At 42.7% G+C, this 20,525-nt stretch overlaps 2 protein-coding genes across 2 annotated transcripts; one reads left to right on the forward strand and one right to left on the reverse strand.

Annotated features, from left to right (window-relative positions):
* LOC128092694 (H/ACA ribonucleoprotein complex non-core subunit NAF1-like) lies at positions 1–1,744 on the reverse strand. The gene is made up of 3 exons (XM_052707040.1): positions 1,367–1,744; positions 949–1,307; positions 1–889 (listed from the first exon to the last, which is right to left on the reverse strand). Exons 1-3 carry the CDS (start codon positions 1,742–1,744, stop codon positions 157–159), a joined length of 1,470 nt encoding a protein of 489 aa, XP_052563000.1. The 3' UTR covers positions 1–156.
* Positions 1,745–11,808: 10,064 nt separating this feature from the next.
* LOC128093035 (mitochondrial 2-oxoglutarate/malate carrier protein-like) lies at positions 11,809–17,129 on the forward strand. The gene is made up of 5 exons (XM_052708455.1): positions 11,809–12,144; positions 13,326–13,562; positions 16,034–16,227; positions 16,290–16,500; positions 16,562–17,129. Exons 1-5 carry the CDS (start codon positions 12,089–12,091, stop codon positions 16,791–16,793), a joined length of 930 nt encoding a protein of 309 aa, XP_052564415.1. The 5' UTR covers positions 11,809–12,088; the 3' UTR covers positions 16,794–17,129.
* The last annotated feature ends 3,396 nt before the right edge of the window (positions 17,130–20,525 follow it).

Here is a 20,525-nt window from a genome sequence, read left to right on the forward strand (position 1 = left end):
TCATTTTGCGATAAAAGAATATAGTATTTATTCAAATACATTCCATTTGAAATCCTAATTCACAATCAATTCAAACGATATCACAACTTTTCACTTCAAAGTTGAGTTCCTAATTCAAAAGCATAAAACAAATAGTAGTTTTTAACGGATTAAAATTTAGTTTGACGGTGGAGGTGGTGGCGGTGGCATGCCCGCTGCCAGTGCAAACGGATTGATCACCCGCTGGGGCTGCTCCTGGTGAGCGATACTGTGATGCCAGCTGTGTCCGTTCCGTTGACCACCACGATAGTTGCCTCGGCCCCGGCCTCGTCTGTACGGGAATGGCCGTCGACCACCGTCACCTTCGGGCGTTTGTCTACCGGACGAAGAGCAGCTGCTTCCGCGACGACGCCTCGCACGGCGCTCCTCCTCATCGTCCGAGAACTCCTGGGCAAATTCCGGCGTTTCAATGTCGTCCTGCCAGCTGGCATCGGAACCCTTGTGTTTCATCAGGTCGGACAAGATGATGAACTGGGTGTGTTCGGTTTGGGGCGCGCAGTACACTGGAGTTCCGACGGTTATTCCCTTGCTGATCACTTCTTGGCGGGAGTTGAACAGCACGCAGTACATTGGAGCCGCCACCTGGCCGATCACGTCGAATATCTTGCCCAGCGGGCGTTTCCCCTTCTCGAGGAACAGCACGGTATCGAGATTTAGCAGCTCGACTCCGGCGTAGGACTGCACGATGACTATCTGTGCTACGATCGATTGGACATGACCCACAGGTTTGCATTCTTCCTCGCGTACGGAGATTTGTAGCTCTTCGATTGGGGGCAACTCGTGGGGAAGTATTTCTCCACGAACACGAATCGGAGCAGACGAAGGTGTGTCTTCATCACCTGAATCAATCCTGAAAGTTTATAAATAAGTTAAAAAGATGCTGTTTGAAATATATTAAAGAGGTCTTACTCGTTATCGCTTCCGTTAGGGGCAGTTTCGGTATCGCTGACGACGACAACTTTCTCTTGGTTCCGATAGCTGGATGTGTTCGGGATAACTTCAACGCTATCATCGGACAAGTCTGAGGATGATTCTCGACGTGCCTGGTTAGGGACTTTTCGTGGCAACTCTTCCTCGGAATCTGTGATGTTGCCTTCCGAGTCGGAACTGATATACTGGGACAGAAGAGATAACGAGCTATTGGCTATCTGCAAAACAGCTCGATTCTCAGCTGCTTGTTCGTTAGCTACTTCTTCCTGGATTGATACAGTTTGTTCCTGCTTTATTTGAGGTACTGTTGGGAAATCTGACTCCCGTCGTGTAAAGTCCTAGAATAATCAGAATTCTTATAAAACAACCCAAGAGATGAAGAATTTCTACATCATACCTCTGCCATGTCCATGTCCATGTCTGGAGCCTCCTGCTTGACAATCACCTGATCAGTTATTGAGCTTTGAGACGCTGCAGCAATGTCCATGGCTGCCACTTCTTCCGACGCAGTCGGAACATCGCCACATGGCGTAGCCATTTCGATTTCTGGCGCCGAAGCCTCCATAGCCTTCTCTTTGTCTACTACTGGTTGCTCTATCACTGGCGCTGTTTCCTCCGTTGTTGCTGCACGATCCTGGTTCTCGACTGAAGGCTCCGGGAGACTTTCCTCAGTTTCTTGTCCCTTGCCTGGCTCAAGATCTTCCTTTACTTCCAGCGAACTTCCACTTTCTGGCACCAACGCGCTGGTCACTTCTATTGTGCCTTTGTTATCCATTGTTTGGGCTTCCATTGTTCCGGGCAAACTTTTGTAGTCGAGTTCAAGAACGCGATATAAGCAAACACATGTGATTCCGCGATTGATTGTAAACAAACTCGCGCACGCACGTGCGAAGGCGGTTGACAGCGCGAGTGGGGTGGACAGTCGAGGCGCAGAAAAAGGGACACCTCGCAGGCAGTGTACTAAAATTGAACCCGAGTACCCAGTCATGAAAAATGCTAGCAAGGGTGATTCTGCCAGAATCCTGCTTGAACGGTTTTAACATTTCTGTCAAAATGCTGTTAGAATTTCCTGCTCTGTTAGATCTCTACCAGAATCCAACCATAACGCCGGAACTAGGTTAGAGTCAAGGTATGTAGATTAGATTAGGGACCCTAAATAGGGTGACTGGTCGATGCGAATTTGACGTATCCAAACAGACACTTCAAAGGGATATCCAAGTTTGCAACCGTGACAAACAAAGAGTCAACGGTACAATGTTTTTGAGACTTATTAAAGCCCTTTTAATTTTTTTAAGGTATAACGTAAAATATTCTCAAAGATAAGAGTATAACAGAGTAATTCTCGCTGAAAGTGGACCACTATTTACACAAGGTGCTCAAAAATCAAAAGCAATGTACTTTTCCAATAGCCCCCACCAAGTTATGAACGAAACCATGTTTGGTTGGTTAAATTTGTCCTCACCTCGGCGCCACGAAGCTTAAATATTTTTTTTAATTGGTAATTTTTTGACTTAGGCGCACCTACAAAATTGCTCATAACTTTGCAAAAGTTCAACGAACCCTTGATGTTTAGGGGTGTTTTGGAAAGGAAATGAGCAGAGCTTTCGAATGCACTTGTCAGAAAAATACCGTTCCATACATTTTTTAGCCACAAAACACCAATGTATTTTTAAAAGTCATTTTTGAAGGCCGGCGCCCCGCTTTATCGAAAAACTGACAAATCCATTCGAAAGCTGAGACGATTTCACATAAAGGACCAATAAATCTAAGGTGTATGTTCCTCCTATCTTTTTTAATCTAATTTTGATTCTGCGAGCGCAGCGCTCCGTTCGCATTTTGGGCACCCAAAATGTTGCAATTTGCTTTGTTTTGTCAAAAAATATATGTGCTCACTTTTTAAATGATCATTTATTGTCCAAGGATCAAAATGCATTTTCGATAATTGACCAATATTTATGTTTTTGGGTTCTTCCAGCCAATTTAATGCCGAAAAACTGTTTTTTTACTTTTTTTTTTTTTTGTAAAATGCTCACTTACAATTGGGTGGACTTTTTTTCAGTAGAACTAATGAATTTAGCATGTAGGAAATTTCACCACGAACATTTTTCTCTAAAAGAAAACGTAATTTCGATACTCCAGTGCCAAGATATATAAGTTTTAGTGAGAAAAAAAAAGTGACAATTTTACAAATTTCTCCGACAACTAGCACGGCCTATTATTTACATGCGGCATATGTTTTGAAGGCCAGAGTATGGTTTCTTATAGTTATTTTGGTCGCTGAGTTCGTATCTGGAATCAAATTTCAGATTAACATTTAGATTTGGAGCCACGCCCAAAAGTTATTTGCGGTAATATGCCGTAATTTTAATCGCTAGTGATTTCGGTCATATTTCATCTTTCGCTCATCTTTAATTGATGTTTTACTCACGGATTTTTTTATGGAGATTGTTTTTTTTTCAACTTCTGATTGTTTTGAGAGGCCTCGTGGCGCGGTGGTTAGCGGCTTTGGCTGCCGATCCCTAAGTGGCTATGGGGAATACACGCAAATAATATTTGAGCGTGGCTAAAATATCACTGTTCACTGTTAATCTGAAATTTGATTCCAGATCCGAACTCAGCGACCAAAATAACTATAAGAAACCATACTCTGGCCTTCAAAACATATGCCGCATGTAAATAATAGGCCGTGCTAGTTGTCGGAGAAATTTGTAAAATTGGCACTTTTTTTTCTCACTAAAACTTATATATCTTGGCACTGGAGTATCGAAATTACGTTTTCTTTTAGAGAAAAATGTTCGTGGTGAAATTTCCTACATGCTAAATTCATTAGTTCTACTGAAAAAAAGTCCACCCAATTGTAAGTGAGCATTTTACAAAAAAAAAAAAAGTAAAAAAACAGTTTTTCGGCATTAAATTGGCTGGAAGAACCCAAAAACATAAATATTGGTCAATTATCGAAAGTGCATTTTGATCCTTGGACAATAAATGATCATTTAAAAAGTGAGCACATATATTTTTTGACAAAACAAAGCAAATTGCAACATTTTGGGTGCCCAAAATGCGAACGGAGCGCTGCGCTCGCAGAATCAAAATTAGATTAAAAAAGATAGGAGGAACATACACCTTAGATTTATTGGTCCTTTATGTGAAATCGTCTCAGCTTTCGAATGGATTTGTCAGTTTTTCGATAAAGCGGGGCGCCGGCCTTCAAAAATGACTTTTAAAAATACATTGGTGTTTTGTGGCTAAAAAATGTATGGAACGGTATTTTTCTGACAAGTGCATTCGAAAGCTCTGCTCATTTCCTTTCCAAAACACCCCTAAACATCAAGGGTTCGTTGAACTTTTGCAAAGTTATGAGCAATTTTGTAGGTGCGCCTAAGTCAAAAAATTACCAATTAAAAAAAATATTTAAGCTTCGTGGCGCCGAGGTGAAAACAAATTTAACCAACCAAACATGGTTTCGTTCATAACTTGGTGGGGGCTATTGGAAAAGTACATTGCTTTTGATTTTTGAGCACCTTGTGTAAATAGTGGTCCACTTTCAGCGAGAATTACTCAACATTATACTTTTTTTAAACTTAATCCATCATGCTAACTTTATTACAATCCTAGCAAGAGTGCTTACTTATTACACTACACTCAAAATCAGAATAACCCTTAAAAGGGTACTTTCTATCCTTTTTTCAACTTTACCCGACGTCACCCTTTTGAAAGGGTACGAGGGCGAAACCCTTCAAAAGGGTACTGGCTCAATACCCTTTAAAAGGATACTGGTCTTGGAGCGGCGCGCTCACTAGCGACATCTATGGGTCATAAAAATTGTTTGATACAGTAGCGCCATCTCTTGGTTATTCTATTATATTGCGCCTATCAAGAAGTAATAGATTTTGGCGTTTATCTCGAAGGATGAGAAAAAATTAGCGCATGACAGCCGCAGTGCAAAACGTAAACAAATACTAGTGTTTGTGTGTTTGTGTCCGTGAAAAAATATCAACAACCTTTGGTTACCATAGACAACGTATACGCATTGCATTGCGACGTTATCTTTCTGCGGCGATTAATTGGAGCGCAGGATTCTAATTTTTCTCGAAATTATTAATACTGATGTTAAGCAGAAGTTTTGTCTCTAAAATAGACGTAGTGATAGGTTATTTTTTTATCTACTACCAGGAGAAATTTTATCCGTCTACCTTGCATGGTTTCGGAGATTTTTGAAAAAAAACTGATTTTCCCCATATAAATTTAAAATTCTTACCACTACTCGTACAGCGCCATCTCTGAGAAATTCCGCCGTGGCATGTACCCCATTAGAATTTATTTCGATTTTTTTTACAAAACTATTTATCACGAGCCACGTTAGACGTTCATCGGCAGGAATAGGTTTCTGAGCAACGACAGCTATCCGGTAACGAAACGTCCATGTAATCCAGAATGATTTCCGTGCCGCTTTGTGGTTCTGCTCCGAGCTGTACTTGGGACAGGTTCGCTTGTCTGCTCCGGGTTATCGTGTGTGCGCGCTTTTTTGCGGGAAAGAAAATAAACAGTAAATTGAAGTTTTAAAAAATATTGATATTGAAGAACTTGCTTCATTTGTCCTTTCCCGGTACCATGTCCAGCGCTGGCTGATCCTTCTAGGTCGTTCTACCGGAGTTAGTCCGCCTTAGGTAGCATCCTTTGACGAAGACTTTGTTAGGTGGCAGCCGCGAGCAGCTTGGTGGCAACCGCTAACAACTGCGTAGCAACCATCGTAGGACACCGGCAAGGTGTCGTCTGAAATAATTTTCATTCCTACCTCAAACCTGTTACAATAAAGACCGTTTTATTAAAGCTCCGCCTTTTAGGTTATGAGCCCAGGTCACGTTTTGCACTGAAGAAGTTTTCTCAAGAAATTCCGAAGATGGCTGAGGAGAAAATCTAGCTGCGTGACGTGTTCGAGCGCGTCGGAATCGCTGGAAAGCTCTTCTTGAAGAAGCAGTTCCAGGAGTTACGGCTGGTGGAGGGCGGCGATGTTCCGGCTTTCCTGCTCCAATTTGAGAAGCTGCTACGCGAGTTGAAGGCGGCCGGGGTCAAGCTGGAGAAGGAGGATATCGTTTGCCAGCTGCTGTTGGCCCTGCCGAGATCGTTCGACGCGCTGATCACGGCGGTTGAGACAATCGAGCCAAAGGACTTGACGCTCGAGTATGTCAAGAAAAGGGTCCTGGACGAGCAGGTCAAGCGGAACGCGCAAGCTGCCCCGCAGGATCCAGAAGATGGAGAATTGGGTGAGTCTGTGTTCGTGGGAAAGAGACGGGAAATCAGGTGTTTCGGCTGCGGCCGGCCCGGTCACAAGCGAGCAGACTGCCCCGATGGACGATCGGACGAAAGGGAGCCAGAATTCAAGTCCGGCAGGTTTGCGCGAAACCCGAGAAGCGGAGCCAACGTGACGACCGAAAACGAGATCGCGTTTGGTGTTGCTACGGACAACGCTGGTGTTTTTTCGACGTCGCCTGCTGCGATGAACGGACGAATCGAGTGGTACCTGGATTCCGGAGCAACGGCTCACATGGTGCGAGACAAGTCGCTCTTTGCGGAGCTGCGGCCGTTGGATCAGAACGTGCGGATTGCTGTGGCCAAATCTGGCCAATCTCTGGTTGCAGAGTCGGCCGGTACTGTGCGGGTGAAGATACTGCGGGACGGGAAGTGGCTAAATGCAGTAGTCAACGATGTGCTGTACGTGCCGGAGTTGCAGGGCAATCTGTTCTCGGTGCGGCGGCTCGAGGACATCGGCATGGAGGTGAAGATCGCCGGAGGCGTCGTTTCCATCGAAAAAGGTGGACGCGTGGTGTGCCGCGGTCGGCGATCTGGCCAATTGTACGCGCTGGATGTTTATCGGAACGATGGAGCTGGTGGCACACGTGCTACTGCGATGGCATCCAAGAACGACGATTACGAGCTGTGGCATCGTCGGTTTGGCCACCTTGAGGAGGCGAACATGAGAAACCTCTGGAGGGACGAGATGGTGGAGAGCTTTCCCAAGATCAAGAACTGGCCAAGGCGATGCGCGTGCGGGGTGAGTCTTGCAGCGAAGCAGACGAGAACCGTGATAAGGAAGTCGGACGGGAAACGCGACATGGTGTTTGACGAGCGCCGACAAGATCAACCGAAAACAGCGGGGGCACCTAACCGGCCTGTGGTGCGGATGATCCGAGACGAGAAACCTGCTGTGGTTGAACCGGTTGAGGAGGAGCCTGTTGCTGCTGTTCCAGATGGCGAGACTGTCGTGGAGCTCATCGCTGGTCCATCAGAGCCACAACACGTCGTTGCAGAGCTGTACACAGTTTGGCAGAAGTACTGTTGGTGGACGCATTACAGATTCCACCGAGGATGTCTTGATTGTCTGCGCACGGAACACTGAGGCAGTCGTGAAGAACCTGGCGTCGACGATTGAAGTTTTGAAGCGGAGTAAGAAGAATCAAGCGGGGCGAGGTCTACAACGTGGACCGGCAGCCCTTCAAGAAGGCGGTCCAAGTACCGACGAGCACGTGGACAGTTCGAAGCGATCCAGACCAAGCTCGGACTCCGCGATTGAGCGGGGGTGTTAGGTGGCAGCCGCGAGCAGCTTGGTGGCAACCGCTAACAACTGCGTAGCAACCATCGTAGGACACCGGCAAGGTGTCGTCTGAAATAATTTTCATTCCTACCTCAAACCTGTTACAATAAAGACCGTTTTATTAAAGCTCCGCCTTTTAGACTTAACTGTATTACAACGGGACAACGTACCCTCTGGGCCAGGAGGCCCTTAAGACGCCCCTGCCGGTTGGTCTTAGAGCCACGACCGGACAGGGGTGGGCTCGGGGCCTCTTTTGCGCGACTGGCGTGGTTTTCAAAGCAAGGAGCTCTAATTTGCAAGGCGGCTCGGATAATCAAAAGGACAAACCCTGTAATAATCACTTTTAGACGGTTTTTATTTTACTCACTGTGGGCGTGTGTGTGTGTGTTGCGGGGGGCATGCTGGCGGCTTCTTGAAGATGGCGGCGTCTGCGGTTGGCCGGTGGGAGGCCACGTGCGGTGCGAAGTCGGCCGTTCTCGGCCTGTCGATTCTGCGATCTGGACGGCCTGGTGCTGGAGTTGTGGTGCACGGGGCACGATGCCACGTGCGCTTCGTCGTCGGCTGAACTTGGCCTTCTCGAGGCCGCTTGCTGGAACTCGTGGCGGTCTTTCGGCTACGCTGGGGCCGAAACTGGCGTTGTTGGGTGTCACCGGCGGCGTACGTGCTGTCGCCAATCGCCGGTCGTCGAGCTGCTACCTGGACCTCGTGGGTGATCGCTTTTGTCGCCGAGGTACATGCGGTTTCCCTAGGCAAGCGATCCACCAACAGCTTGGAATGCGTCGGTCGTCCTGCCAGCGGCGGGACGAGGCTATCCGACGGCGGCGCTGTTCGCGCGGCTTCTAGAGTCCGGTCTGCCCTTCTGGGCAAGGTGCTTGACCGCGTGGGCTAGTGGTCCAACGAACGTGCTATCGTGGACTCAAATTGGTAATTACGGGCCCTGAGGGACCAACCGTGCACGTAGAAGGGAGAGGTTAGCGAGCTGGCCAGGAATTTGGGGGTCACACTTGGGGTTTACAGTTCTTTGCAAATTATACCTGATACAATTGCCTTCACCAGTGGAAGCTTCTTTTCCACTTCTTACAACGCGGTATAGACTTGTAACACTCGATCACTTGATGACGGGATGACGATCTGGTTCGCTCAGTGGTTGGTGTGGAAAAGGCCTAATCAGTGAACCCAAGACCAATTGTTGGCTCGCTCTCGCCGCAAACCCTCTTTTATTCCCTTTTTCCTTCTCCCATGCATGCCCTTAATCCAATAGACAATCTCCCTTTTTGGGTCACGATGTATACCCCCCCAACGTGTGTGCTGTTATAGTGTTTTTACAAATATGGTTCCCTTCGGTTCGCGAGTAAGGTGTGCTTTATTTGATCTTTATCCCTAAACTGTGCTCTGTTGTAATATGTTTGTGAATTAATCTTTTAATTTTAACGGATAACAAATCATTTTAAACAAAACAACACAAACATCCCTAATTCTAAAAAGCCCTACTAACAAGTTAAATCGTTAATTTATAGCAATAAACCCTACTCCTATTTGCAACCGTAAGCGATGGTTAGCAAAATGGATTGCTGATGCCGTAACGGTAACAACTGTTGCTTTTGTTTAGAACTGCCGTTGTGGATGGTGCCAATCTGCTGACGAATGCGGCAAAGCAGATGGCGGGATTGCAGCTGGAGGTGTTTCGCAGCGCCGGGAACATTCTAATCCAGGGTAGGCTGCTCTGCCGGATAGAGGACTGCTTAAACTCGTTGGTTGTGCATTTCGAGAGTTGTTCGTCCGGGTCGAAGATGATGGACGAAAAAACCGTCGGAAACAGCCGGTCCAGCGGGATGGAAGCAGTCAGCTCAATAAACACCGACGTGATGCTGTCAGCGTTTTGTTCGTCGTTGATGAGTTTGGTTCTGGTTCTGGCGAATTAAGTCCGGAACAGTTTAAACTGAAAAAGTTGACACGCGATGACACGAACAAGATCTGACAAGTTCAAAACAAAAACTAGTTCCGATTTTTAAACGCAGGGCAGCGCCGCCATCGCTTGCAGTAAAGAAAGTACCCTTTTGAAAGGGTAAAGCCGGCGAAGTGATTTCAAAGGGTGGTTTTCACCCTTTGAAAAGGGTAACCTGTACCCTTTTGCAAAGGGTAGAGCTCGGTTACCGTTTTAAAGGATACTTTAAACCCTTTCAACCGGTAACTTTATTTTTGAGTGTATGATTACGTTTTTAAAGTAAGAGGTCTTAAAAATTGTTTGAGGCCACTGCAAATTTTATTTAAAAAATTGTCCCCCTCCTCTGAAAAATTAAATTTTTCTTGAAAAAAAAACTTATAAAATTGATTGTTAACTATTTAAGCAGTATATACTCTCTGGTATATGTACTTGGTATGAAACCGATCAAGGAAAATTTCAAATGTGCAGCAGCGGCAGCGAAAGCAACCCATATAGGGGAAAGAAAAGCCCCTAGAAATTGATCCCTCTCCTTTGTTCTGCTATTCGTAAAGCTGTTTCTTGACCCTTTCCTTTGGAGCTGCGTATTGCACCTTAGAATATATTCAAAAACAATTATTTTTGGAATTTTTATCAAATTATACAAATTTAGAAACATGAATTAGGAATGCGCAAAGCAGTTGTTGGATGGCGTTTTGATTTTTTTTTCTGCGTTGAAGGAGCTTCTGGTGTAATGAATATTCTACGGCCAGTTCCATACAGGGCTAGGTCATTGGAAACGACAATAGACTCAACGACCGTTAAAACAGGCGGGTGTTCGATTTGGGCTTAAAAAATAACAAACTTCGTCTCACCGTCCAACTGAAGCTTTTTTGACAAACAAACGGAGCACGTGGTAGCATGACTGTGGAATAGGGCCAAACCGAGGAATAATCTAATACTTATTGCCAATTTTGCACCTAATTGGACGCACAGCCAGAAAATATTCACACCTCAAATATGCACACATCAGAATGCACACCCCCTCTCCACCCCGCTTGCCTTCTGTGGTGAGTGTCCAGGATAAAAGCTATAATCGATTTTGAAGCAAAGCTTTCGGGTGTGTATCTTAGACAGTTTTTTTTTCTGCTGTAGTTTGAGGTGTCTAAAAATCGTTGCAATCTGCAATATAAAAAATGAAAATACATATTTTTCGAACTGAAAATAAAATTTGCAAGTAGGGGAAAGAGAATCGAAAAAGATCCGTAAGACCGTAAAATAATGCCATAAAATCCAGCAATAGAGTTATCTACGTGCGTATGTATTGCGTTTACGTGCACGAAAAAAAAGTGAGTTTATATTTTGACCAGCCAGCAAAATCAAATGGTACGCTATAGTGTGCGTACGCGAAACGTCATAAAGCTCTATGGACCAGTACGCAACTCCATTGAAAAGGGGTCAAGAAACAGCTTTACGAACAGCAGAAAAAAGAAGAGAAAGCGATATCTTTGAGCTTTTCTTCACCCTCTCTGGCTTGCTTCGCTGCCACTGTAGATTTGTTTTTAGATATTAATTTTCCCCGTGAGAAATGTACGGCCGAGGCGGGTTTTGTCTGATCGTCATAGTGATTAGACCCGCATCGGTCCAACAGTTTTCACTAAATTTACTATCGTCATCTGGGGCGAATCGGGACTACAGTCTGATTAGGGACAGTAGTGTTTAGAGCATTTAATGGTTTTAAATTTGAAAATGGATGTACACATTTTGTTGGTCTGAGTCTGTTCTAACCGAAACCAACCAGAAAAATCAAAATATTATGCTCCTACGTGGTTAAAACTGCTGTCCCAATTCGCCCCATATGTCCCGATTTGCCCCAGTATATGGTACCCACACGCAGAAAAATATTTTGTAGAATCAGCCTGTACGAGGTTTGATTCAACAAAAATTTTGTTGAATATAATCAACGCCGATTTTGCGTTGAAACAACCCTTGATTTTCTCAATTCCACAATTTTTTTTGTTGTTTTGAAAAAGTTGCTTTGACGTTTAGCGTTGATTCAACAAAAATCTTGATTTTCAAATCAACAAAACGTTTTATTGTTGATTCAAATATGCCTTATTTTTCTGCGTGCAGTCAAATTTAATCACCGCATTAGTACACAAGGAACCCGTTCACCTGTTCTAAAACCCTGACTTCAACCCTGGCGCTCCCACCCCACAGCTGACAGCTGTTTGGCGAGAAACGTCAATCGCGTGTTTTGCTTTCCGTTGCTCGGCCAATCTCCGTTCGTTTTCGCAGTTTCGCTGGTTCTTCGCTGCTGATTCGTCATACTCTCGCGGCCCGCGGTTCATCATCATCCACCTAATCTATCGGCTCAGCACTTTTCTACGAAGAACGTTCTCAGTTTCCATTCAGACTCCGATCGGTACGATCGCTCGTCCCGCCACCCCATCAGTGATTTCAACTGTTTCCGTTCCAGCCACCCGAAGTTACTTTCCGACGCGGTTTGTTCCGTGATTCGCATTTAAACGAGCCTCGAAAGTGATTCCGTGGCCAATAGCCGGATTAATTCGATCTTAACGAGGTAGCAATTAAAATTTGATACAATGAGCGAGAAAAAGAAGCCCGTCTACATCCAGTACATGTTTGGAGGTCTTTCCGGGTGAGTTTGGGTTCAGCGAGATTCCAGCTAGTTTACAAAGGGGAGGAGGAGGGAGTGTACAGTTACCTAATAATTTGGGGGGCTATTTTTAAAGGTCGGTGTTGAAGATATTTACGCACATGACACGAAACAAGATTGATGGCTGAGAAATGGTATGCACGAGAAAGAGAGGGGCAAAGTTAGAAACTAGGTAAAGGGGCAGGTTCTACGTCGTTCAATGTCATCACTCGGGCCTATTAGTGTATTGGTTGCGTTGGCCACTTGCTGTATGAATAAGGGACAGACTAAATTAATATACAAACGCGAGCATTTAATAAAACTGGCCAATGTCAAGGACAATCTTCAATATTGCTCATTGAGGAAGTTCAAAATCTCCAAAACGAATCTAAATTATGGCGGTAGCCAAATTAGCCCCATAAACAGTCCGTACCGATGGGTTCAAAGTCAAATTTGCGGGGCTCGCGCCGGCAAACTCTACCGTGCCGTTATCAGTTTGGGCCGACTCTCCGATGGCCTCTCGCTCTTCTAGTCTTCGCAAGATTCTTTGTGTTCGCTGATAAACATTTTTACCTAGATTCGTTTACCTTCGCTTCGACTGTAAACAAAAAATTGGCAAACGTTCAGCTGATAAGTCCGGTTGATACCGTTCTAAAATAAGCATAATGGTGTGATTTATATTAGCCGGTACATGTTGAATAAGTTTAGTATTCGATTCAACTTCTTGAGAAAAAATAAAATAAAAATTAAGATTCACAATTTGCCTTGGGTTATTGAGAATAAGTAAAGCATACTAGGTGCTAGGTACTCTTCGTGACGCTAATTGAATCAACTCCGATACATGTAGATCACAATTGGTCTTGTCAACATCTGGCGCGGTTCAATCTTAGAAAATATTTGCTTTATTACGAGCGGCAGAAGAAACCGACGCATAGCAACAAGGAGGACCAAATCATACGATATTGATTGGAAAGAACAACTTCACAAAACTTAAAACGGTTTGACCTTAGCAAGATACGTAATTGTCTATTAGAAAAAAAAAAAAACGAAAACACCTTTTACATAACGTTCCTGCCTCCACTTTGCGCACATTGCGTAATCAAAATTTACAGTCCGTGACGCGCGCGCGACGACCATATGATCATCATCACGTTCATGACCAAACTTTCCCTCCCTCGTTTCAGAATCGGAGCAACATGCGTGGTGCAGCCGCTGGATCTGGTCAAGACGCGCATGCAAATTTCCGGCATGGGAGGCGCGGCCAAGGAGTACAACAACACATTCGACGCAATCGGCAAAATTATCAAGCGCGAGGGAGCGCTGAGCCTGTACAAGGGGCTGTCGGCGGCGATCATGCGTCAGGCGACGTACACGACGACGCGGTTGGGTGTTTACACCTCGCTCAACGATAGCTACAAGAGGTAAGCTGTTCAATTTTACTAGTAGTCAACAATCCCAAAAACCAAATCAATTTAGTACCAAATTACATACTCAATTGAGCACCAATCGACCCAACAACCCCGGCTCTTGCGACGTGACGTAGGGGGTGGTTGACGCTAACGGAAATTAAAGACAGAACAACAACGACGCGAAACGCCGACGCGCGTTGCTGTTTTTTTACTTTTTCGTGTCTAGGTGTGATCCACGCGCGTCAATCGTGCGGCGAGCTGCAATGGTGCAGAAAAAGAAATCCATTGCCGTTGAAAATTTTGATTTCATTCAGTAAAACAATCTTCTTGAAAACCGGGGAATACTCTAGATAGTTTTGTAAACTTCTGAAATGAGATGAATTTTTATGCTGCGTTTTACTCACAAGCAAATTAAAAAAAAAAGTTTTTGAGTCTTTTTCCAATTTGTGATCCCAGAACAACACTTTAAAGTAACGTTAAGTAAAAAATGTAAAATAAATGTCTGTAAAATGTGTTTTAATTTAGAACTTTTAATCAAAAGTCGATTGCATTTTTTATTTCTTTTTTTGTAACAATTTTTGCTTTTGTTATTAAATTTCAGTCAACATAAACTAATGACTAGGTTATTTTCGTTATCAATGTAGTTTGATTATTAGGTATTACATTTTCGAGTAAATATATCCAAAATTTATTTTCTAAAATCAATCAGATTTGAGCTTTTAATTTTTTTTTTAAACAGTATAGAAATATTTATTTTTCTTTCAAATCAATTTTACATCACAACTTCTGCAATTTTCAGAAGAACAAGTGTCTAAAATATTATAAACAAAAAAATATGGAGAAATAGAAAAAAAGACATTAAAATGCTTAAACATCAATTTAATTTATTGTTTCCACTGAGATAAAATTATAACACACTGTAAAAGAATCCTCCAAAAGTTTGTATGGTTCTTACAGAAAACCAAACAAATAAATAAACTGAATTGAATTGTGTCTTAAAATAAAGCTGATATTTTTGTTAACAACGATTAAGCTTACGACCGCAAATGGTTTAATATGATTTAATATTTAAAAAATTAACTTCGCAGTTTTTTTGACTGCTCGTTCCAAGGAGACCATAGTTGATCTATTGTGAAATGTTGTCTTGTCATTTTTTTGTTTTTGCATCAGTGTTTTTTACCATTGTACTTGAAAATTAACATAGGGCTTTAGGACCCTATTCTATTCTAATCTAATCAACCCCTAGCGCAGCCAACCTTTCGAATAAATCCTAGAGAGTGTCTTAGGTTAGATTACGCCTAGCACTCCTCTTGTCATTTGTTAAAAGTGCGCCATTGCGTTGAAACATCACCAAAGTTATAGCGATCAGCCCCACTGCGTAAAATCTACCGCAGAGATGATTCGTTGCAATTGAAAATTTCAAATTTGAAGGCCACGTGGTTTATGCTCGATTAAGAGTGGAAACTGATGTCACCACTGATAGAAACCCCACAAAATATTTTTTGAAAGAATCTTAAAAAAATGTTGATTAACTTGATTGGCTCAAAAAACGAGATTATAAGCATTACTTATTTTGAAACTGTTGTTTAAAAATTTTATTATTGTAAGCAAAAAAACACAATTTGTGTAATGCTTAGCAACTTGTTTTCAATTAACAATATTTTAAATAGATTCGAACCGTATATTTGCAAGGTCTTGTCGCTCAATTGGTACCCTGTTTTGACAGCTCGATTGGAGCCCAGAGAGTAATATTTCGTCTCTAAATAAAGGCTCTCTAAGGGACCATCCATAAACCACGTGGACACTTTAGGGAGGGGGGGGGGGGTGTTGAGATTTCCAAAAAAAGTGTCCACGTGGTTTATGGAAGGTCCCTAATTATCTCTCATAATTATCTTATTATTATGCTTCAAAAAATTCATCATATTTGAGAATTAATATGATACAGTTTTTCTTTGGTTTTTTGGGTATATAAATTAAATATCAAAATTAGACAAAAATACTTGGGATTTTCAGGCGAATGATGTTTTGTTTGTTTTTCTTTTTAAGTTTAAGAATATGTGCTCCAGGCAAATAAAAAAAAATTAAAAATTCGCGCTAAAAAATAACCATAACTCCCGACTCTTCCTGATTTTTTTAACAAAAAAAAATTAACTCTCGGTTTTTTCGGATTGTTCGCGTATTTTGGCAAATTCCCTTTTTTCCCGACTTTTCCTATTTCCCGACTTGAGTAGCCACCCTGAATCAACTCCAGGTACTCGCTCCCAATGAGAGACCAAAAAATAAAATATGTTTCGAGGCACATCAGGCGTTTCGATAGCAAAGTTTTAAAATTTAAGTCTGTACAAAGAAGGTTCAAATCAAACCTCCTCGAAGTCTTGACTGTATCATAATATATCAATCAATAAATTCAGCTCACTCTAATCGCTAATACCCAATTCGCATAGAAAATTACAAACCCTTTTAACAAATTTATCTTCCCACAGCAAAATGAACAAAGCCCCGAACCTGCTCGAGTCGATGGGCATGGGCATGACGGCCGGCGCGGTCGGCTCGTTCGTGGGCAATCCGTGCGAGCTGATTCTCATCCGAATGACGGCCGACGGCCGGTTACCGGTGGCCGAGCGCCGCAACTACACCAACTTCTTCAACGCGTTCTTCCGCATCGCCCGGGAGGAGGGTTCGTATTTTGTGCGGAATGTACATTTGAATCGATAATTTATAATTGCGCCTTTTCCGCAGGTGTGGTTGCGCTTTGGCGCGGTTGTATTCCGACCATGGGCCGTGCGATGGTGGTCAACGCCGCCCAGCTGGCGTCCTACTCGCAAGCCAAGAGCTACCTCGTCAACAGTGGCTACTTCAAGGAGGGCATTGGTCTGCACTTTACCGCCAGTATGTTCTCGGGACTCATCACGACGGCGGCCTCGCTGCCGGTGGACATTGCCAAGACGAGGTACGGAGCTGGATTGCTTGAGAAGTTTTGAACAACCGCATTAATTGTTGTCCCCTTTCAGAATTCAGAACATGAAAGTTGCCCCGGGCGAGGTGCCACCGTACAAGAACACCTTCGACGTGATACTCAAGGTCGTGCGACACGAGGGCGTTTTCGCGCTGTGGAAGGGCTTTACGGCGTACTACGCCCGCCTTGGTCCGCATACCGTGCTTACGTTCATCCTGCTCGAGCAGCTGAACGGAGCGTACAACAAGCACTTTATGGGTGGAGCAGGACCCAAGTCCGGACTGTGAGGCACATCGTCGACATTCGACATCCTGTCATCCCGTCCACGCGTAATCACATGCAAAAACAATTCATCCCAAGCGACGACGACGACGAAGACGACCACCACAACAACAATCATTCAACGGGCACAGAGAAACAGAAGCCACAAAATCCAGCCAACAGTTGCAACTTTCTGAAAGCATTTCATGATGTGTATTCACTACTTTGCATTCATTTACAAATAACTTTGTCTCAGAGCTCAGAGCATTATTTTTCGTTCGTTTTACTGTTTAGCAAATTTCTCTGTATAGATTGTTATTGCTTTATTAAACTTTTATGTTGAGAATCAACTAAGCCACATTTGTTTTTTCGTTTGTTTTGTTCCGTTTCTATTTTCGTTTTATCCCAGATTTTCTCAACCAAACAAAACCGACACAAATCGGCCCGCCGTAGAGTAGCCGGTCTATTGGCATCGCGCAAAGAAAGAAAGACACAGCTGCTGACTGGGCTGGGGGGGCGCCCCCATGCAAAGTTACTACTCAAGATCAAGTGATTCGCCCAAGATTGATGCTAATCACTTTCGTCGTGCGAGGGGGAGGAGGAGGAAAATACGGTTGCACTTGCACTTGGTTGCACCACCACGCAGGATATGTAGAGTATGCTAGCAATGCGGTATAGCAGCAGAGAGTGGGTCGATGAAGGAAGAGTCGTCAAAATGAAAACGTTTACTTCTGAGGAGGAGAGTGGAAAGGCGTCACGACAGATGGGAAATTGGGTGATCTTGAGTATTCTAAAAATATTCCAGCTTAGGGTTAGAAACATGTGTTGAGTTTTTTCATAAAGTTGATTTCTGTCATTCGGTAATACATATTTGTGTTGATTTTGTTTGTCTCATTCATCTGCCAATTTTTTATGTAGTTCTTTTTGTCACTAATAATTTCTTAGTTGTTTTTGTTGTTGTTTTTTTCTGTATCAAATTAACAGTTTTTTTTTGTATCTATTTGAATTGACCATTGTGGAAAGGATACAACTTTATAAAAATCATTGCATGGCTGCATTAAGCATTTTAAATGTATTTTTTTTTAAATTTAATCTGATGAGCAAATCCTCTTTTCAATACCTTTCTAAAAATGTATAACAAGACGGATTTTCTTACAAAAACTACCCTTTTTAAATCTTCAAATCTAAACTTGCTTTTGAAAAGAGATTTATGAGAACTTAAGACGGATCGAATCAGACCAAAACGGTCCAAATCCGTTCAGCAAGTCCGGAGATAATCGAGTCATATGTTTTTGTTCACATACCTACACACACCCACACATACATTTGCTCAGAACTTGATGCTGAATCGATATGTATACGTGAAGGGTGGTCTAGGAGGTAAAATTAAGATGTTCATTTTTCGAGTGATTTTATAGCCTCTCCTCAGTAAGGTGAGGAAGGCAAAAATTAATTTAAAACACATTTTTTCTAAAAATCATATCCAAGAAATCATACCGGATTTTGAACCATCATGAGAGTAAAAAATTACCCTTTTGGACGATACATTTGAGGATAATTCAATTTAATTCAATTAGTGTTTATTAGAATTTAACAGTTCTGCTCCAGGATGTAACATTTGCAATTCAGAGATTTGGAAAACCTTTCAACTGAGATCAATGCATAAGCCTTTACAGGGAGGGTACATATTTCTAAGTTTAGATTCTGCAAGCTGAGTGCTCTTTGAGGGAAATTAAATTTGAGGATAATTAAAACATAACAAACAATATCAAAAATTGAAAAGAACGACTTTTGGAAATTTAACTTATACTGCCATGGATGCCCCTCCGTTGCTGAACAGAACCGTAATATCCTTTCAGCACTACTGATTATAGGCTTTGACGATCTAGTGGTGTTTCCCTTATCAACAGCATGTATGAATGCGCTGAAATGATAAAACACCATGATTGCTAAAACTAGAAACGAAACTATTGGCACTACGCCCCCCGGGGCATGGCCTTCCTCTAACGTGGGATTTCTGCTCCAGCGCCTCTGACGAGACAGGAGAAACCGGGACCGACGTTTTACTTCACCATCCGATAGAAGCTCAGTGGATAAGGCGGGAATCGAACCCGCGTCTCATAGATCTAAAACTAGATCAGTTGCGAATAGGTAACAGTCATTGGCCACCAACGGCGCCCGCCATGTCAGTTCGTAGATCTCGATTTTAAGGGACGGAAATGTTAGTTAGCGCAGGTTGCTACTAGGGCAGCTGGTTTGCCATGTGCTTACACCCCACAAGCGCCAGGAACCTGAAAATTTGTTAGTATGATAGGGTGTTTGGTCAGGATTCATCATAGAAGATGATGATGCGACCCAAAATAATAGTGTTTGTTGAAAGGTATTATATATTATTCTCAAGGCAAGCAATCGGATGCTGCGGATGTATTTAACTTATAGTGCTAAATTAAAAGTGAACAAAAAATCTGGAGCAACTTTTGAAAGAGGCGGTACGACATTGCTCTTACGGCATTTCGTCCCATTTAAACGCGTGTAATGAAAGGTAGTACCGTCCCTTTCGAATGTTGCTCCAGAAATAAAATAATTTTTCCGTTCACTTATTTTTTCTGAAAAGTCCAAATGTGATTAGCCTAACACTTAGCCGAAGATACCTAAATCTCTTCTCAAGATACAGATTTTCGAATATTCACAAGCCCATTTAGTATGAGCAGCCCTCAAAATTTAATAAAGACTTGGAAGGAAAAACTAACTATGCATAATGGCTTCTTTTAAAGCATGCATGGAATGCATGGACAAAGTTTCATCCAAATAAAAATTGTCAACAAAAAAATCGAAATTCTGTAGATGCGTAGTAGGATGTAACAAAAATGACTTTTTGACGGGCATTCAAGGGTTTGTTCCGGTGGGCATACTATGCCCAAATCCAAAATATGAGCTTGATTGGACGTAACAGGAGCTGGCCCTTCAATTTTAAATGGGATTTAACCCGTAAAAAAGATGTTTTCAAAAATGTCACTTTTTGAGGCATTTTGGCCACTGAAGCGTTTATTTTCAACATCATTGGCGTGTAGGCCAGATCCTTGCGCATCTTTTGGTTTATATAACATTGAAATTTGGAGCACCCTGGAGCTCGGTACAGGTCTTCAAAGTTTGGCATTTTTTTCGAAAAATCGGCCCCAGCATTTTTCGAAAAAAAAAAATGCCAAACTTTGAAGACCTGTACCGAGCTCCAGGGTGCTCCAAATTTCAATGTTATATATACCAAAAGATGCGCAAGGATCTGGCCTACACGCCAATCATGTTGAAAATAAACGCTTCAGTGGCCAAAATGCCTCAAAAAGTGACATTTTTGAAAAAATCTTTTTTACGGGTTAAATTCCATTTAAAATTGAAGGGCGGAGCGCCAGCTCCTGTTACGTCCAATCAAGCTCATATTTTGGATTTGGGCTTAGTATGCCCACCGGAACAAACCCTTGAATGCCCGCCAAAAAGTCGTTTTTGTTACACTCTAATGCGTAGTTTATAAAGATTTTCCTCTGAATTTTATCCCCGTTTGAAAATTTGCTCTTAATGTTCACAATTTTGAGCTCTTCCCGTTTACAATATTGAAATTTGCAACATAAGGTAATTGTTAAGATTCTGTATAATGCCTAGATTTTTTTTTATTATAATGAAACTAAAACTATTTATATTTTTTCTCAAACAAAGCAAAACTGAGTCAATGTTAATTTTAGTACATATAAAGCCAAGCTAGAGAA

The sequence above is a fragment of the Culex pipiens genome, chromosome 2 (genome assembly GCF_016801865.2).
Source record: "Culex pipiens pallens isolate TS chromosome 2, TS_CPP_V2, whole genome shotgun sequence".
Classification (NCBI taxonomy): Eukaryota; Metazoa; Arthropoda; class Insecta; order Diptera; family Culicidae; genus Culex; species Culex pipiens.